The 21977-nt window shown below is 38.1% G+C and overlaps 1 protein-coding gene across 1 annotated transcript in view; it reads right to left on the bottom strand.

Annotated features, from left to right (window-relative positions):
- LOC126470724 (integral membrane protein GPR155) overlaps positions 1-21977 on the bottom strand; it is a 165541-nt gene that overhangs the window by 71263 nt on the left and 72301 nt on the right. Inside the window, exons 4-5 of the mRNA XM_050098727.1 lie at positions 16591-16880; positions 14136-14257 (exon numbers count right to left, since the gene is read on the bottom strand). Of these exons, the coding sequence (XP_049954684.1) occupies positions 14136-14257; positions 16591-16880 (412 nt within the window). The remainder of the gene's footprint in view (positions 1-14135; positions 14258-16590; positions 16881-21977) is intronic.

Here is a 21977-nt window from a genome sequence, read left to right as displayed (position 1 = left end):
CTTGGATAAACCGAGAAGATAATACTTAATCTTTCTTACCTGTTATTCCTGTTTGTCGTTTATTTGCACTCTGGTAGTCTGAATCTATGGATTTCGCTGGTAATCATAACAACACTCATCATTTGCAAACCCAATCAACCACATAATCAGACAGCGGTTGGCTTTCTTTCGTTCGACTATACTCTGCTCAGCTCATATAGCCCCTTTTGTCTGCAGGAAAGTTTATTTCTAGATGTGATGTACACTATGCAAGCATTCACAAATCAATTTATAATGCATTCAGAAATCAACTTAGAATGTGTTCAACAATGTTCAAAAACCAACAGGGACACATTTCAAAGTCATACGAATAATCAACAGACCAACATGCGCTGGATGCTAGGCGCTTTGGGAAACAAGGTTTTTCCTCAAGAATATGAATCCCCCCCACTCCTAGATCCAGGGTTGCTGTGCATGCATAAATCTAGCATGCTTGTGCGCACCAGTAAAATTTTTTCTGGTAGCACCTAGCTGCCCCCCCCCCTTTTTTTTCTTTTGCTGCGACTGCTTACACAGTCAACAGCCACATTTCTGTAGCCAGAAGCAGAAGAAATACTACTCAACTGCACATGCGCGTGATCCCACTCGTAACTGCTAAAACAAATCCCATGTTAACAGTTGTGACGTCATGCTCATCGGAGGCAATTCGTTGTTACAAAGCATTGCAGACGCTTGTATGAGCACTTACCAGTCAAAATTACAAAAATTTAACCGAGAACAAAAACAATGAAAAATTCCTGGATTTCAAAAAAATTTCCGGGTTTTTCCTGATATTCTCCCGGATGAGAAAAATCCTGGGTTTTTCCCAGATCTCCTGGTTGTCCTGGGTCGTAGACACGCTGTGTTATGGAGATGCTTTGGGAACTCTAATGGAATTCCTGGAAAGGCAACGTTCTTTTCCAGAAACACTATTGAGAAAATTTAGAGAATCGGCATCTGAAAGTGACTGCCAAATGATTCTACTGCCACCAACACACATTGGGCATAAGGAAAATGAAGATAAGGTATGAGAAATTAGGCCTCATACGGAAGCATATAGTTAGTCATTTTTCTCTTGCTCTATTTGTGAGTGGAACAGGAAAAGAAATGACAAGTAATGGTACAGGGTACCCTCCATCAGGCACAGTACAGTGGTTTGCAGAGTATCTATATAGAAGTGGATGTAGATGTAGATGCAAATATAATAGAATTCCTCTTATAACCAGGATGACGGGGCTGTTCCAGACAAAGGTTCGACACAGACCTGCCAACAGAAGTCATCAGTTTGGAGCCAAGGCAGGGCATCATCTCTATGCACTATTTCCCCTCTGTACTTAGGCTGTGGTCACAGCGGCTGGATATCGGTGGATTCAGCTGAAGACCGACATCAACCGGAGATGGCTGATCTTTTCAAATCAGTAAGCCACTACGTGCGCGGTCATAGTGTAGCCGATCTTATCACCCGAACATACAGATTTCGGATGACAATCGGTGAAAATCAAGTCAGTTTGTTTTCTTTGGTCAAATCGACTGACATTCTCGCACACAAAATATGGAACGTGAGAAACTGATAAGTTTAGTCCAAGAAAGAGTGAGTAGTGAGTTTGTGCATGCTAATGATGAAAATATTATAATCGGGATATAGTTCGGAATCTATGGACTGAAATCTCAGGTTTATTTGAAACCTCAACTAAAAATCTTTATTGCAGATTTCAAGCATAGATTATAACCTCAAAAAATAATTTGTTCAACTGGAAAGGTGGCATATGTTATATGCTTATAGCTACTGTATTGGATCTTTTTTTTGTGGTAGGTTGTCATTAGTTGTCTACAAACTATTATTATTATTTCCTTCACTTCTCAGACGTTAAGTCCGGTTAAAAATGGAGTGACGCGGACCCTGATCAAGCGTCACTTCCTTTTAACTGTACGGTATGTGTCATATTGCATTTAGGAACTTTCGGGTAATTGAACATGTATCAATAATTACGGATTTCTGTAGTTGTATATATATGTTTGGATGTAGCTGTATTGCATTGATGTACTGGTGGATATTGTGTGGTATGACTCCTGTAGTTGATAGTATAATTGGTATGATGTCAACTATATCCTGATGCCACATGTCTTTGACTTCCTCAGCCAGTTGAATGTATTTTTCAATTTTTTCTCCTGTTTTCTTTTGTATATTTGTTGTATTGGGTATGGATATTTCGATTAGTTGTGTTAATTTCTTCTTTTTATTGGTGAGTATGATGTCAGGTTTGTTATGTGGCGTTGTTTTATCTGTTATAATGGTTCTGTTCCAGTATAATTTGTATTCATCATTCTCCAGTACATTTTGTGGTGTATACTTGTATGTAGGAACGTGTTGTTTTAAAAGTTTATGTTGTAAGGCAAGCTGTTGATGTATTATTTTTGCGACATTGTCATGTCTTCTGGGGTATTCTGTATTTGCTAGTATTGTACATCCGCTTGTGATGTGATCTACTGTTTCTATTTGTTGTTTACAAAGTCCGCATTTATCCGTTGTGGTATTGGGATCTTTAATAATATGCTTGCTGTAATACCTGGTGTTTATTGTTTGATCCTGTATTGCAATCATGAATCCTTCTGTCTCACTGTATATATTGCCTTTTCTTAGCCATGTGTTGGATGCGTCTTGATCGATGTGTGGCTGTGTTAGATGATACGGGTGCATGCCATGAAGTGTTTTCTTTTTCCAATTTACTTTCTTCGTATCTGTTGATGTTATGTGATCTAAAGGGTTGTAGAAGTGGTTATGAAATTGCAGTGGTGTAGCCGATGTATTTATATGAGTGATTGCCTTGTGTATTTTGCTAGTTTCTGCTCGTTCTAGAAAGAATTTTCATTATTATTATTATTATTATTATTATTATTATTATTATTACTATTATTATTATTGCTTACTGGCATTTTATGCCAGTAGGGTAGTGATTCTGTTAACATGAAATGGTTTGCAAATGTGTCGTATGGTATGTATTTACACTTTTAAGTGCTTTAGGTTTTCAGAGCATCTTATGCTCCCCTTTATGCTTGTCTTTCACTTATGTGTTATATGACAGTCATTGAAGGTTAATTGACGTACATATGCACAACTTTAAATAAATACAGTGAGACAGAGTGTTTATAACTTGCTTTTCAAAGTCACAATGAATTATCTCAGGCATGTAATAGACTGTCATCTCATACATTTCTAAAACTTGTCTTGTTATTCCGATAACTGAGGATAAGGTGTGTAGTACTCGTCATGATTTTTACAATCCAGGAAAGCTCATTCACATGCATTCGGCATCTTTAATAGCATAGCCACTATGCAGCACTCATATCTGAGCACAGAAGCATCATGGTATCCACCCCACCCTAAGAGGTTAAAATCTAACCTACTTCATACATAGAATAGATTCCAACCTAACGTCCTTGGCCCTGCCAAACCTGATGAAGGAGACCGGATGCACTATGACCACGCTGTCGACCGATGTTATCAGGCGACCTCTGGCGACGGTGTCTGACAACCGTTGTGATGCCACTGTGAATGCAGTCTTAGTGCCACAGTGCAGCTGGCCATCCCAGGTCATCTAATGTAGCACAGATGACTCCTGCCCAGGCGGCAGCGGGTCACACACTGTGCACACCATCCGTCATCCGCTATCGTCAGACAGGTGTGTCTACACAGCGGGCATCCACAGCTGTGATGCACCTGGGCATCGTCTGGGGCTGTAGCAGATATGCTACCATCAAGAACACACCACTGGTGCAGAAACAACAAGGCCAGCTTACGTAATGATGCTGCCAACAAAGTGAAGTACTGCGTCAGCACCGCAGAGTGTGCAGGCAGGCAGGCAGGCAGGCAGGCAGGCAGGCAGGCAGCCAGCCAGGCAGCCAGCCAGGCAGCCAGGCAGGCAGCCAGCCAGGCAGCCAGCCAGCCAGGCAGCCAGGCAGCCAGGCAGCCAGGCAGCCAGGCAGCCAGGCAGCCAGGCAGCCAGGCAGCCATTGACCCAGCACTGCAGTTGTGTCAATAAAAGAAGTTGTTATATTTGCAATCGCCTTTCTCTGGAGCCTCTTGGGCTCCCATCTTGTCTCCACCACCCATTCGCACCATCCTAGCTCACAGCTGCTCCACCCTGCACGGGGGAGGGGAGGGGGGGGGGCACTATAATTCCATTACCTTTGTTTTACTTTTGTCAATATTCAACTTACAACCTCTTTGTGAGACACTATCCATTTCATTCAACTGCTCTTTCGAGTCCTTTGCCATCTCTGACAGAATTACAATGGCACTGACAAAACTCAGTTTTAATTTCTTCTTCCTGTATTTTAATTTTTTCTAAAAATTTCTCCTCAGTTTCCTTACTGCTTGTTTAATGTACAGACTGAATAACATCAAAATTAGACTGTAGCCCTGTCTCAGTCCCTTTTCAATAACTGCCTCCCTTCCATGTCCTTCAGCTCTTATAACTGTATTCATGTTTCTGTACAAATTGTAGATAACATTTGTCTTGCTGTATTTTACCCCTGATACCTTAAGAATTTTGAAGACTGTATTCCAATCAACAACACGAACACCCTCCTCTAATTTATCCTTGGTAAGGACAGAAGCTGAAGCAATGAATTAAAATTTGTGCTAAGGTCGCAACTTGAACCCAGATCTCCTGCTTATTAGGCAGATATGCTGTCCAATACACCACCCTGGTACTGTGGCTGACACAGCTGCAAGGACTACCCTAGACCAATGCTCTCCTTAAAACAAACTTCAACTCACACCTTAGCCACTCTTGATTTTCCACTTCCTATACCATCAGTATTGCCACAATGCCAGGGTGGTGTAGTGGATAGCACATCTGCCTAGTAAGCAGACCCAGGTTCAAGTCCCAGCCTTGGCACAAATTTCAATTCATTGCTTCATCTTCTATCCTTCCCAAAGATGAAGCTGAAACTCAGTATGTTTACAAGAAAATGTAATTTCATAAGAGCAATACTCTTCTCTAAACCTGCAAATGCTATAAATGTCAGTTTGCCTTTCTTTATGATATTAACTAAGATAAGATATAGGGTTAGTAAGTACCGACGTGTTCCTGCATTGTCTCTGGACCCAAGCTGATCTCCCCAAGGTCAGCTTCTACCAGTTTTTCCATTCTTTTGCAGATAATTCATGAAAGCATTTTTCAACCATGACTTATTACACTGATGACTCGATAATATCCACACCTGTCTGCACCTGTCTTATTTGGAATTGGAGTTATTCCATTCTTCTTGAAGTCTTAGGGTATTTCACCTGCCAGACATATCTTGCATACTAGGTGGAATAGTTCTGTCATCACTGGCTCCCCCAGTATCTCGATTATTCTGAGGGGATGTCGTCATCTGCAGGGGCCTTGTTTCAACTGAGGTCTTTCAGTGCTCTGTCAACTTATTCACGCAATATCGTATCTGCCATCTCATCGTCATCTACTTCCTCTCCCCTTTCTGTAATATTGTCTTCAAGCTTCTTTCCTTTAATAGCCCTCCTAACTATTCCTTCCAGCTTTCAGCCTTCCCGTCTTTGCTCAGTACGACCTGCCATCTGACCTCTCGATATACATACAGCTACTTCTCTTTTCTCTTTCCTCCAGATATGCATGCTCCTCCATCCTTGCATTTCTCATCCAGCCATTCCTGCTTTGCCATTTTGCAATTCCTGTCAATCTCAGTTTTTAGATGTATGTATTCCCAGTTGCCTGTTTCATTTACTGGATTTTTATGTTATCTCCTTTCATCTATTTGATTCAGTACTATGTTTATTATCCCAGGATTTCTACCAAGCTTTGTCTTTTTTCCCTATATAATCCTCTTGTGCCTTTATTATTTCATCTCTCATGTCTAATAGTTTGTTTCCTATTGTTTTCCTTAATCTCATTTCGGTCAATTGTTACCTAATGCTCTCTTTGAAACTCTCAACAACTCCTGGTTCTTCCAACCTATCCAGGTCATATTCCCTTAGTTTCCTACCTTTTTCCAATTTCGTAAGTTTTAACTTGCAGTTCATAGCCAATACATTATGGGCAGAGTCAATATCTGCCCCAGATATGTCTTACAGTTTAACATCTGGTTTTGAAATCTCTGCCTTGTCATTATATAATAATCTTAAATTTTTAGTATCTCTATATGTCTCTTCCACATAGACATTCTTCTTACATGATTCTTAAAACAAGTATTAGCAACAATTAAATTATGCTCTGCACAAAACTGTACCAAGCGGCTGCCTCTTTCATTGAATTCCCTCAGTCCATAATCTCCTACTATTATTCGTTCTCTTCCTTTTCCTACTTTTTTTTTTCTTTCTTCTCTCCCTCCTATTATCAAATTCCAAACCCTCATTGCAATTAAATTTTCCTCTACTTTTGTTATCTAAATAATTTCTTTTAACTTGTCATATATTCTTTCAGTCTCTTCATCATCTGTGGCGCTAGTTGGCATATAGACTTGCACTACTGTGATGGGTGTTGGCTCCATCTCTACCGTGGTTATGATAATGCCTTCACTATGCTGTTCATTGTAAATTACCCACATGCCTATTTTCTTATTCATTATTAGACCAATTCCTGCATTATCCCTATTTCATTTGTATTTACAAGCCTGTACTCACTTGACCAGATATCCTGTTCTTCCTACCATCACACTTCACTAGTTCCTACTACTATATCTGCTATCTATTACCCTTTTTTAAATTCTCTATCTCATCTACCCAATCAAAGGAGCTAGCTCCATGCTCTGACTTGTAGAATGCTAGTTTTGTCTTTCCTGATAACGGCATCCTCCTGAGTAGTCTTCATATGGAGATCAAGCACTATCTGTCATGTAATAATGAAATGAGATCTGGTAAGACCAGTATTGTGATGCAGGCACGAAGATTTTAGACCAACATAATTAAAAGTCAGTCAAAACAATGTTCAAGATAGGGGCTTCAATTTAATTATAATTAATAATAGTTCAGAGACCATCTCATGTGTCACAGTTGCAAAACAACCAGTCAGTACAAGTTTCACAGAAATATGATATATGCACTACAACACAAACACAAATCAAAGAGCAAAACTGGTGCCAGGATTTGAACTTGACCAGAAATAGGACGTAATGCCAAAAATTCCTTACAACATGCTCAGAGTGAAGGCAGATGAAATATTGTGTGCAAAAATGGAGTCAACAACTTGGCTGAATATTGGAAACATATTATCTATAAGTTAGTTAAATGGAAGACAAGAACATATTCTGGGAAGCAAAAATTTTGTGAGGGCAAAAAAGTGGAAAGTGGTATGGAAGTTTTACTGACTACAAAGGTATTATTCACTACAAAGGTATTATTCACTACAAATTCATTGGAGAGGGCTAGGCTATGAGTAACGAACTTCATACAGACATCATTTACCACCTATAACATGCCCTGAAACAAAAACAGCCGGAAAAAACAGCAAGAAACAATTGGATTTTGCATGAGAATAACACTTTGAATGGCAGTTATTACTGGCTAAAAATTTTCTCACCAAGGCTTGTTACCACTCAGCTCATCTGATTTTACACCTCCAAATTTTTATTTATTAGTATAGCTAAAAAATGAAATGGAAGGGACATCAATTTACAAATTCTGAGGAATGGAGAACACGATGTGTTTGCTGAAAGCAGCTAATGATAAGGGGTTTCAGGGGTGTTTTGAACAATCCGAACACTCGAGTAAGCCTGCAAATATAGGAAAGTAGTAGTTAGAAAAAATATAGATTTAACCATATAAGTATATTGCTATGAGCTGTGGTGCATGCAGTGTGGTGTAGTGATCAGCATCACTGGCTGATGTGCTGCATGTTACAAGTTCAAACCCAACCACCAGCAATTATTTGTTACTTACCATTCATCATTTTTGGCAATCTTTTGAATTATCTTATGTTTTTATATTCTGGAATATTCAATGTTTGTATAACTAACAGCAATCTAAAATATTTCATGTTTGTATAAATAGCTCCACTCTCCATGTAGGGGTAAATTCTGTTCCGACTGTATGTTTGTGTAAGTAATCAATATGTTTTCTGTACTAAGTGCAGGACTCCATTGATAATGCTGCCTTTTGATTTGGACTTGATGTGTTTTAGGCCACATTTACAGTGGAACCAACAACAGACATCAGATGCCCTCACCATAAGTCACCCGATAACATCCGCCAACAATGCATCCGATCTCCTTCGGCAGATTTTGGTGAGGGGTGAGGTGGTGTGAGAGGAGAGGAGATGAGAGGGGTGAGGGGTGAGGGGTGAGGGGTGAGGGGAGGTTAGGTTAGGTTAGTTTAAATTAGACTCTATTCTACATATGAAGTAGATTAGATTTTAATCTCCTAGGGTGGGATGGATATGACGATGACATTGTGCTTGAAGGTGAGTGTTGTATTGTGACTTTCACCATTAAAAAGATGCCAACTGCATGTGAGTGAGCTACACCTACCTAAAAAAAAATTTGCTATGAGTACTGCACACTCTTTCCTCAGTTACTGGAATAACCAGAACATATGAGACAAAGAGAAACATTCTATTATACATGCAGTCTCGAGATGACTCACGAGGACAACTGACAAGCACGATTACACACGCTCTGCACAACTTCAAATAAATTCAGCAAGACAGACATACGCTAAGTCAATTACTCTTCAATGACTGTCATTCAGCATAATTTTGAAGGACAAACATAAATTTTAGAACAAGATACTCTGAACATCTAAAGTACTGAAAAGTGGAAAAACAAACTCCACATTTGCAAACCACCTCATATAACAGAATCACCACCCTGCTAACATAACAATGCCAGTTAGTATTATTATTATTATTATTATTCATAGGCAGGTAATGCCCACTTACTACAATCCAAAAATATCCACAACAGTAACTTTAAGCATAAGATACACCACCTTTCTCATGTCAAATTATTCTTTTTGAGGCTGTAAGTTACATCTAAAATTTAAAAGATTTTGGCTACTTGTGATTTCCAATAAATCTGTGATTTCAATTCATAGATTCCAAGCTCTATCCCGATGATATTTTTCATTTTCAGGAGTCCACAAACTCCTCCTTTCTTTAACTAAACTTACCAGTTTCTCACAGTCCATATTTTGTTTGTGAGAGCGTTGGCCAATTCTACTGAAGAAAACAAACTGATTTGAATTTCACCAATTGTCTTCCAAAGTCTGCGCATTTCAAGAATAAGATTGGCTGCACTGTGACCACACATGCACTGGCATAGTGATTTGAAATGCTCGGCCATCTTCACTCGATCTTGGTTATCACTGGAATCCATCAAAGCTGGTGCCACTGCAATCGCAGCCTTTGATGTGACAGTATTACACACTTTGCTCTGAAACAATTCTGGAAACTTATTGATTGCATCTCATATGTTACATGTCTTTTTCTCTACCCCCTGGCAAGGACTTAAGATTTCCAAAATACTACACCTTTTCGTGGTCACTATTACAAAGCTCTGATTACCAGAAGGTTACATGTTTTGTTGTGTAATTTCTACTAGATGATACAATGCATTAGGTGATTATGAAATAACCTTTCAAGTTGGTAGTTTCTGACACTGTGCCTAGCCTACTGGTAATAGTTTACGTGGTAAACCGATACAGGGATGCAGCATAAATTACTCTAGTGCAGGAATTATTTGTCAAAAATAATTTAAATTTTAGTTATTGTTAACAATAGATGTCTACCATGTTTAAAACATACGTGAGCATTTTAAATGAACTTTCAGTGTGGTTTAGACTGTTCCTGTGTGTTTTCAGCACTTCTGTTAAGAGTCAGAACCCGAAATTTACATCTATATAATCTTTTGCTTTTTCAGTGGCTTCACAAACTACAAACACACTGTCTACTGAAATATTCAGTAGCCTTCTAAATACCTTCATATATCACTTTATATATTTTTTCTTTCCACATGGACAGTACATAGTTCATGATTTCTGCAGGCTCACTCACTTCCCAACAAACAGATCTGAACAGAGGGTCAATACATACGTCTCTACACTGGATGAAGTTGTGCTGCCCATCATCAATGGAAGGTAGAGAAATACAGTTTTACCTGCAAAACTGTAATGGGTAACTACCTTGGTCAGATTACCATCAGTGCAGACTCTCACAGCCCGAAATTACGTACTCACATTCTCAGCATGTGCATGTCACTGACACAAGACAATAAGACATAGGACATTGGAAACTGTCCATCTCTCATGTCTTCTGCTCCTATTTATAACCAATTTTTTTCCTGATTTTTCATTTTATCTTTAATACAGTTACACAAAAAATATATAACAAATACATAAATATTTCAAATTACTATTTAGGCAAAGTTCCATTTAAATTTGCTATTCATATGATTAATTTGGATTTACTGATTTCAGTAAGATATACAGTTTTCATTGGAACATAATTAATTAAAATTTATGGCTAACTGAAAGTTTTACTACAGTACATAATGGAAAAAAATTGCGAGCTAATAAGCATATTTGGATAAAATGACATATACCATTATAAAGATTTCCATTCCAACTTTAAAGTAACACATTTTATTTTGCATGGAACTAATTAACCTCCAAGATAATTAACAATTAAGTTGTTAAGGAGCTACATCTTTCATGTCATATTTTGCTTACATGTCTGCTAGATTCTGAACTTTGACACTGCACTTTTGTTGCTCTAATTTTTTTTTTTTTTTTTTTTTTTTCCAAATCAGATGACACCAATCACTAATTACTTAGGCTATCCATTAAGACTTTGGATAATTTAGCATAATGTAAAATTATTTTCAAGATGGATGTCATACTCTAATGAGGGTACTCCCAACATGCAAGCATAAGATGGTTCTATATACTTTTATAATTTATTACTCTTCAACATTTTTCATAAAATCCATTCAAAGTAGCAAGGTCTAACCGAGCAGGTTTTCAAAATGTTATGTAATTTCTGAGATTAAGAAAAATTTATATGGCACTCTTTAAATAGCCCACTCCACCCAAAATCGCCAGTCTGCAACTGGCAAGCAATCATGCAGCATCTTTATATCAGATTGAGTAAAGAATCTGTGTGAGATTAGCAACCACTTAACCCACTTAACATCTTTGTTTTACTCACTTGTAAAGATCCGTGATCATCAAATAACCATATAACATCTGTGTATCTTAAAATCTCAGGTGCAGTAATAAACACGCAATATCTAAATGTGACTGTTTCAGAAACATACATACTGGATATTTTAATTATGTGTCAACTTTCTACATGGCAATAATGTGTGCACTCCGTCTGTTGTGTGGTATTGCCACTTTGTCAAGTTATCACTATGATGTTCACTGAATACTCTGTTACTGCATTAAAACGGAATTATTAAATAGTAGACAAGATTACAAAAGAATAATTGTGATTCTCTTTACCAGCAAAAAAAAGTGTACTGTACAACTGGAACTGGCCATCAAAATTTCAAAATGCGAATAAAGCAGAAAAGAACCCCTTAACTTCAATTTTTGTGAGTTGTGAATCATTTGGCACTAAAGACAGTTTTCAGGATATTATTTCAAAGACTTCAAGATAACGAGACTTCAAGACATGTTGAACCAAGAGCAGAACAGGTGGGGGGAATGTCACAACTAACAGAGTAAAGCAGATTATATTGTATAATAACAGTATACAGGGTGTCCCACTCAAACCTCCCTGATTTCAAAGACACTGGGGGGGGGGATAACAAAAATCAACACCACACACACACACACACACACACACACACACACACACACACACACACACACACAGTACATACAACAATGAAAAAGGGGCACCACATTGTAGAGCATCTCAAAGAATTTATTTATTTATCATCAATACACCTCTACATGTGAACCATTAGTAGTACGAAGAATATTGAGTCTATATTCAATTTCTTGGAAAGTTCGTTGTAACATTTCCTCTGTCATTGTTGCAATCGCATTATGAGTTGATGTCACAATGTAGGAATATCGTCCACTTTGGTCACATGCACGCGCTCCTTCATGAATCCCCACATGAAGAAATCAAGCGGCGTAACGTTAGGTGAACGTGTGACCAGGCAATGGGTCCTCCACACGATTGGAAAATTTCCTATCCAGGAACTTGTGAACAGCCATTGACCAATGCGGCAGAGCTCCATCTTGTTGAAAAATGATGTTGGGTTGCAAGACTTGTATCTGAGGGTAAACAAACTGCTCCAACATTCACTGCTTTTTCCACAAAGTACAACAGTCCGGCAATCCTGTCATGCATTAGCCCACACCAAATATTTAGTTTAAGGCTATCACAAACATGTTCAATGACAAGGTGCGGATTTTGCGAACCCTAAATCCAACCATTATGCCTGTTAACCCTTCCTGATCTCATCTGAGAATAAACACCTTTCCAGGAAGCTGGCATCCATATCAATATGCTGCAGCATATCCGCAGCAAATTGTTGCCAGCGTTGTTTGTCATTTTGTGTCAGATGTTGCAAAATTTGCACTTCGTAAGCACATGTACAAAGACGCTGGTGAACTACAAGATGCAATGTTGATCAAGGTACATCAAGTTGCCTAGATGATTGACGAATTGACTTACGTGAGCTTCTGAGAAATGTTTGTCTGATGTCCTCCACTGTCTCTGGAAAACTCCGTAGCATGCACCACCAGAATGTTTCAGAACACTTCCTGTTGCCAGAAACTTCCTATACCATTCCTTAATTGTTTTCCCATCAGGTGGATCACATTCATACACACGACAATAATTTCTTTGCGCAGTAATCAGCGATTTTGTTTCTGCAAACCGCACTACTGCTTGCGCGCATTGCTGTGGAGTCGCCATTTTCACTTCATGTGACCATGCTGCAGTCTGGCGACAATACTTGGCACTTCTGAAGTGGAAATATAAATTCTTTGAGATGCTCTACAATGTGGTGCATTTTTCATCGTCATATCTACTGTAGTTTTTCTCTCCTGAGTCCCTGAAATCAAGGAAGTTTGAGTGGAACCCCTGTATAATGTTAGGCTAGTCTACAGCAGCTTACTTCCCTCGCTGAGGAAATGGACACATTCAGAGCACTGCATTATGCTTCCTTACAGAGACCTATGACAGTGTGCCCATTATAAATGGGTAATACAGTCTAACAAATAATGGTTGCACTGTTGAGCGAAATAGAAACAGGAAAATGGTGCAAAAGGTGTGATCAGCATTTAATCACAGAACTATTTATTGAGTTATCAGTTATGGAGGAGATACATCACAAACTGTATCCAGTAAATTGTAATTTTTGGACAAAGTCTGGCATTATGAAACAAAAAAAAAAAACAAGACTTTTATTTCAATAACTGATGTTGGCAGCTTTCACAGTCTGGTAGTGCTGTGGGGCCACATGAACCAAGTCTCCTCATCATAGAATGATTCACTACATACTTCACAGACTGATAAAACGCTATAAACTACTGTGAAAGGCATGTCAGACATCTCATGCATTACACAAGGGCTGTATCAAACTAAAACTTTTACTCAGAAAGACCTTAATATACTGATAAAACAATGGAGACTTCAGGATGGAATATCAACAGCACGGGGAAAGGGATCGATTGTTACTCACCACAAAGATGACACAGTGAGTTGCAGACAGGCACAACGAAAGAACTGTTACACATTTAGTTTTCAGCCAAAGTCTTCTTCAGAAAAGGAATCACATACACACATTCATTCAAATCAGCAAGCACACCTCACGCACACATGACTGCCATCTCCAGCAGTTCAGATTGAGAGAGTAATAATATTCAACAATCCAAGATATCCAAGTAGCCTATGGATGAATACAGTAATTATTCTACACGTCAAAAATATGTTAAATAAATATCCAAATAGTGGCCACAATATACCGATCATGGTAAAATGAAAAAATAACATTTGCATTTCAGAACTTCCTACCTGAAGCTTCTGCAATCTTCAAAATACACCACATTACACAGCAATAATCTGACTACTATGGTAATGAATGAGGTGTTTTTTTCTTGAAATGAAAATTCAAAAAATAGTTTCAACTCAGTTGCTACCTACAATTTCACAGCAATAAGAACTCCAGGCACAAGAAGTGATGAACCATTTAAAGTATGCATTTTTCCAACCATCCGCAATCCAAGTGAAAACAATGCCACAGCAGTAAATGCAGAACCCAATACCTGTCAAACAATAACAGAAATCAGTATGAAAGCATAGCAAAAAAGGTAAATTATAGCTTTCAACTAGAAAATATGAAAACACTGACTTTGTGTCACAGGCTTTCTCCCATTGAAGATCCCAAAAGTACACAGCAGTAGCTACTAACTTGGTACTTCATCAGGAGACTTAATGCCTTATAGTTAAGTACTTCGTTTACCCAGTAATTCAGTGAACAAGCAATACCCATGTGGACTACTAGCCTTCAACCCTTTTCTTGTGCAAAATGCCTGATAGTTTGACTGGCATGAATGGGTTTCATTTATGCACGTGTATGTACATGAGAGTGTGTGTACACATATCTCTCCGCTGCTCAGTGCGTCTTCTACAGAAGTTATCTAGTCACACATACATACTTATATTTTATCCCAGGCTTTTCACCACCACCAACCATATTTGACATGCCTTCCCAGACGTTTCCAGGCATTATGGTCTTCAGTTATACCCATCTATGTTGCTTCTGAATCTTTTCTAATGTCATCTGTCTTCTATTACACTGTCATCGTATAATTTTCTTATGTCTTGGAATCAAGAAGAATACTTTGTTAGTCATGTACCATCATTTTGCGTAACTGTATGTCCCACTCATGCCCTTTTCATTGAAATTACAGTCATAATTATGAATTCCACTCACATATTTGGGATATGACACATTTGTGTCCTTGAATGTCTCCTGCCATTGTCCCCTACATGAATATCTATACTTCTCACAACTCTCAGTTGTTGAATTGTTTTCACATTACAGTTCCATACCTCACTGCCATAAGTCAAAATCGGTAATTCATACTGATTGTCAGCTTTCCTTTTCAGAAACATCAGAAGCTTCATTTTGAGTACTAATAATTTACCAAAAGCATACAAAGTCATTTTTATTCTTCTGTTCGTTTCTTTTGATGTCCATCCACACATCTCGAATTACCATAAGTAAAGAAATTTGTCAACTGGTTCTATGACTTCACTCCTTGCATAAATTTCTTTTCATTGTGTTCACATTATATTACTGTAATGCTCCTATAGTTGACTATCAGGCTTACTTTAAAACTGGCTGCATTAAGTCCTTCCATTTATTGTTGAAGTTTATCCGAACTTGGGGCAAATAGTACAATGTCATCACTAAAATGAAAGTGGTTCAGGTATGTTCCATTAACATGTATTTTTCTTCACTCTCCCATTTCAAGGATCAGGAAACTACTTCTAGGACCACAGAGATTAGTTTTGGTATACAAAGTCTCCCCGACTGGGCCCTCTTCCAATTCCGAATTTCTTACACTCCTGATTTTAAAGTCTAATGGACGTGCTATCATGGCCGCACAAATGAAGTATACTAACATAAGTTGAATAAATATCCTGATCCTGGAGGGCTGTTAGTGCAGATTTAATTGAAACTGAAGCTAAAGCTTTCTCAAATTCTTCAAAACCACAACAAAGCAGTAATTCATATTCTTCACTCCAAAGCCAGCGTGTTCCTTGCCTCTTGTAATCAAAAATTTATGTAGGTAGTAGAACAATAGTAACTGTGGCTTTCATCACAGACCTCTTTCTTTAGAAGTTACTAGTACACACTTTAGAATGACTGTTTACAGAATGAATACAATACATTATTTGAGTTGTACTGGTCATGTCAAAGATAAAGTGAAAATGCCACCTTAATATTCTGAGTGGTTAAGCCATTCCAATAGCTACTAGAAAAAAAGACAGATTCTACACGCTAAATTTTCACACATTTTAATTCAATCTGGTCCAAAATACCACATGAACTGTTGGAATGTAAAAGAATGAATTTGACATAGCTACCAATTATTATTCCATGATTTTGGAAGATTACAATGTTTATTATTTGTTATGCTGCTGTACTTGTAAACATTTCACAGTCTTTCTCAATGTTCACCTGATTTCATGAACAACAAGCATTAGAGTTTCACAAAATTTTTATACAGAATCTAACTGCCGAAATTACAAATCTCATGACAAACTTAAATAAATTCTAGATAACGGAAAACCAGACACAAAGCAGGGAATAAATGCATTGGGAGGAGGGGGGGATGGACACAAGCAACAATGGATTAACAAGAGATCACACTTGTGATAATGAAGTGAAGGCAATCAAGAGCTTGAAGAATGGGAACTAAACTTGAAATAAAACAGAGGAGGGGGAGAAAAAGCATGTAACCCCCCCCCTCCTCCTCCCACCACACACACACACACACACACACACACACACACACACACACACACACACAATTTTTATTAAAGATGGAATTATTACAGCAATTAATAATAATGTAGTATATGATACCTTTAATAAGCCAGATATAATTGATGGCAAATGGTGATCAAATATCAAGTTGCCAATGATTCCAAAGATGGTCATAAACACAATGGGGTTGCACATAATGCTCCTTGCAACAGACAGAATCAAATATATTTTACTATGCTGCTGAAATAGTTCAGACGATGTTGTGCTATTGTGTCTTCCAATTTCCATTAAGATAAATCCTATAGGATTTAAAATTGCTAAGGATATGGGTGCCATCAAATACAGATAACTGGCATATTCAGGGTGTACATTCGAATACAGGGCTGCCACTGAAAAGATTAGAAATTAAAAATCAGCTAATGTACTTTTATAAGACGAAGTTAAACTGGTGAATGGGCTATTCAAACAACAGTATCACAATTACTTTTACGAGGGTCACTCCAAAAGAAATGCACACTATTTTTTTTTAAATCCATCTTTTATTCTACATGTTTGAAAGTTTTACAGTGTGTAGATACATCCCTTAGAAATGACATTTTCATTTCTCCACATAATTTCCATCCCTCTCAACTGCCTTATGCCACTTGGAACCAGCGCCTGTATACCCGCATGGTAAAATTCTGGACCAACCTGTTGGAGCCACTGTTTGGCAGTGAGCACAAGGGAGTCATCATCTTCAAACCTTGTTCACGAATAGAGTATTTCAGTTTCCCCAAGAGATTATAGTCACATGGAGCCAGGTCAGAACTGTAAGGCAGGTGTTTCAGTGTTGTCCATCCGAGTTTTGTGATCGCTTCCATGGTTTTTTAACTGACATGTGGCCGTGCATTGTCATGCAACAGCAAAACATCCTGCTTTTGCCGACGTGGTCGAACACAACTCAGTCGAGCTTGAAGTTTCTTCGTGTCATCACATATGCATCAGAATTTATGGTGGTTCCACTTGGCATGATGTCCACAAGCAAGAGTCCTTTGGAATCGAAAAACACCATAGCCATTACTTTTCCAGCAGAAGGTGTGGTTTCGAATTTTTTTTTCTTGGGTGAATTTGAATGATGCCATTCCACTGGTTGCCTCTTCGACTCTGGTGAAAAATGATGGAGCCATGTTTCATCAGCTGTCACAATTCATCCAAGAAATTCATCCCCACCATTCTCGTACTGTTCCAAACGTTCGCTGCATACCGTTTTCCTTGTTTCTTTGTGAGCCACTGTCAACATCCTGGGAACCCACCTGGCACAGACCTTTTTTAACGCCAACACTTTCAGTGTTCTGCAAACACTTCCTTCCCCTATCCCAACGTAGCGTGACAATTCGTTCACTGTGATGCGTCTGTCAGCAGTCACCAATTCGTCAATTCTCTGCACATTGTCTGCAGTGTGTGCAGTATGAGGCCTGCTGCTGCGAGGACAATCATGTAACCTGCTTGCCCACCGACTAACTGTACTGTGATCGACAGCAGCATCTCCATACATGTTTTTCAATCTCTTGTGGATGTTTCCCACTGTCTCATTTTCACAGCACAGGAATTCTATGAGAGCACATTGCTTCTGACGAACGTCAAGTGTAGCAGCCATCTTGAAGACATGCTGTGACGGCACCACTCACAGGAACAGGTTGAACTAAGTTTGAAAACAAGTGGGAAGGATGTATCTACACACTGTAAAACTTTCACACATGCAGAATGAAAACTTTATTTTTACAAAAATAGTGTGCATTTCTTTTGGAGTGACCCTTGTATATATTTGACAATCATTACATTACTTAGGTTTAGCTAACATATGTTCTGCAATTATGTCTGACATAATACGAAAAAAATTCTATCATTAGCCATATATGACGGTAGTATCTGTTCCCGAAAGAACAGTTACCGTCGATGACCATGCAGCTTTGCTAGAAATGAAATGATAATTAAATTGAATGAAGTGTATCAACGCCTGCTTGCAGCTAGGGTGTCACTTTAATTATCATTTCATTTCTATCATTAGTCTTAATTGATTAGATATGCAAAATATAGAGCTAAAATACACACTAAAATTCCCCTTATCTGAGTACTATTCTTAACATATTTTTGTTCAAACAAATAAATCTATCATCATAGCTTTCAAACTGAAACATATAAATAAAAATGGCATGTGTAATTTTTTCTAAATAGTGCGCTGCATCCATAAAAGCATAAAATCATGAAAAAGTGATAATATAATGACTAATGTATTTCTAGTGATTTAGAAATAGTATGTCCTTGGAAAACTTATCCATAATTACATGTTCACAATTTAGACATTCACCACGTGAAAGGCAGAATCTGGTATCTGATAAAACATAAGAATGCAAATGAGACCCAATTTGGATTGGAAATTCTGAAAGAGGAATGCAACAATTATCATAGTAATTATGAAATGCTGCAAGGTTGCTCAGAATTATTCACTGTTTTTGTGAATTTCTTTATCGTTTCTTGTCATGACGTGTTTCAGGATTATTCCATCATCCAATGACCTGATAAGCAAGCAAAATTTCTTTTTACATATGGTAGATGTTACAAGAGTCATTACAATAAAACACTTGACTGAAACTTTCTGGCAGATTAAAACTGTGTGCCGGACCAAGACTCGGTAGAGCACTTGCCCGCGAGGAACTGGCGGAAGTAAAGCTGCGAGGGCGGGGCGTGAATCGTGCTTGGGGAGCTCAGTTGGTAGAGCACTTGCCCGCGAAAGGCAAAGGTCCCGAGTACGAGTCTCAGTCCGGCACACAGTTTTAATCTGCCAGAAAGTTTCATATCAGTGCACATTCCGCTGCAGAGTGAAAATCTCATTCTGGAAACACTTGACTGTTGTTTTATTGTAATTACCAGTAGAGACACTCGTAACATCTACCATATGTAAGAAAGAGATTTTGCTTACTTATCAGGTCATGAGATGATGGGATAATCCCAAAATGTGCCTTGACAAGAAACACTAAAGAAATTCACAAAAAAAAAAAAAAAAACAATGAATAATTCTGAGTAATGTCACAGCATTTTTAAAGTCTATTTCATAGTTACAATTGAGATCCTGATTCAATAACGTTATGAAGAATGATATACATACATTTCATATTCAACATAATATGAGAGATGTCAGATATGAAGATTATCATTCAGCACCAAATCACGCATGAGGATCCTCCTTGTACTGTGAATCACGCTTCAAAAAAATCTTTCTTGATGCTAAACCTACAGTTGAGCAGTTACAACCCTGTACGACTATAAAATCTTTGATACCTTTATAGAATGAGTCACATGCTGCTAATTAGTCATGACAACACTACCTTGTTCATAATATTCTGTGAGGGCCACTATGCTTTCCTGGAAGAATTTTCATTTGTTATTCTCAGATGACCCCATTCTCTGAATTGTGTAAGATCTCTACTTCTTCAACATGTATAGAGATATAAATCAGTAGACAGTGTGACTTTTACTAAACCAATAGACTTTCATATCAATCTTCATACAGATATGAGGCTCACTGGCTATAGGCAGTGGAAGTTGGAGGGGTTTGTGTCTTGTTTTAGAAGACACCATTTCACACACAATACCCTCACAAGAGCAATGGCTCGACAAGCTGAAATTTCTCTGGTTAAGAGTTGCTATCGATATTACTCCATGCACCAAAGAAATTTCATCAGCTTCCACTAAATTAGGATTCATCAAGTGGCACGGATCCAAATATCTACATGACATTGTATTCTCCTCCTCAACTCTACTTCAGTTGTTCTACTGCCTAGTAAACTTGTTGCTGATTCCTGCAAAAGCCTTTCTCAATTTCCACCTGAAATTTCTCCTAGCTACTGAACTTCTCTTTGCTTTTCTTGATCTGCTGCTGCACTGGATCACCAAGCAAATGCAGACACTGTCCAAACATACAGCGTCAACCGATTTATTATATTTTGTAACTTGGTTAAATCCTTTCCAGCTATTTCATCAGCTAATGAATATCACACTCTGAAAACACTGGATGCCTGATATTCAATCAGCTCACAGAGGTTTTCATATCCCTGCCTAATGATTAAACAGACCAAAGTTCAAATGGTTCTCCCTTTTAACTCTCCACAAACTAAATGTAACACAGGGCTGACCACAGCATGCCAGATTTCATGTGTGCAGCGTGTGGAGGCCGTAGGCATGCTAAGGCCCAGTCTGTCACTCAGGTTTGCTTGGTCCTTCTCAGAAGTACCCAGAACAGCACAACATTTCATTTAACATTGCGATGCGGCATTTTTTGGTTGGCACAACTCTACTAGTTCAGCAGAACTATGGTGGCAGTGCTGTTTAATTTTTGCTATTTGTTCATGGTATGAAGGACATTCACAGGTCTAGTGACTGTTTGCACAAAAAGAGGCAGTCTAGTGATCTATTCTCATATTCTTTTAAAATGAATGGGAACAACACCGTAAGCAATGGCTACTGCTTATTTGCTATGAAATGACATTATAGTACCATGCAGAGAGAATTTAAACATTTAGATGACAATGAAAGAGCACAAAACTACAATTATCGACAGATGGGGTTCATTGTTCTGTACCACAAGAAGTACTTTGTGCTAAATTTGCAGGCATGGAGCATTTGAAGAAATTGGTGGTATGAATAGTAAAATTCCTTAAGTTTCACCCATTATTCCATCATCAGTTGCAATAGTTTTCAATAGAAATAAAAGAAGAGTTGGAAACTTCATATATTACTGCAAAGTACATTTATTAAGTCAACAGGCATGCCTGTAATGATTTTTTGATTTCAAACTCACTATTGTTGAATTTATAAAGGAAAAAGGAGTGCAGGAACAAAAATTAAAATATTGGGAATGGATTGCAGACTTCGCATTTTAAGTAGACTTGACCACATATTGCCCACAGTAAAACACTGGAAGTTTTCTTCTTTCTGACTGAATAGGGACGCATTTAAAAAGAAAGTCATATTGTAGAATACAGTCCAGTTCCCTAAACTCACTGGCATTACAGAAAGCGTGAGGTTTGAAAATTCACTGTGACCTTGCAAGATTTAAAAGGACAATTCTATGAAGGTTTTGAGGACACTGTCAGTCTTACACTTGTTTTCGAGCTGTTTTCGAGACCATTTGTCATTTCAGGTGAAAGCACCCTGTGCACATGCAGATGTAACTGACTGACCTGTGAGGTAATTTCAGTTGCAATGACAAATCTTTTCACGTTAAAACTCTCCAGGACGTCTACACTGCTTTCCTCAAGTAGATTTTCCAAGTCTCCAAAATGAGGTAGCAAGAGTGCTATAATATTTTGACCAATATATTTGTGTGAAAGACTGTTTTTCAATTATGAAGCTAATAAATCACAATTATGTGGCAACTTGAGTGCAAAACTCTATTAAATTGTCTGTGTTTGTGTATGCTGATAGTTGGTATCAGGTAAAAATTATAA

Source organism: Schistocerca serialis, chromosome 3 (genome assembly GCF_023864345.2).
Source record: "Schistocerca serialis cubense isolate TAMUIC-IGC-003099 chromosome 3, iqSchSeri2.2, whole genome shotgun sequence".
In the NCBI taxonomy this organism is placed as follows: domain Eukaryota; kingdom Metazoa; phylum Arthropoda; class Insecta; order Orthoptera; family Acrididae; genus Schistocerca; species Schistocerca serialis.
Note: the sequence above shows the minus strand (reverse complement) of the source record. Positions and strands in the feature narration are given on the sequence as shown.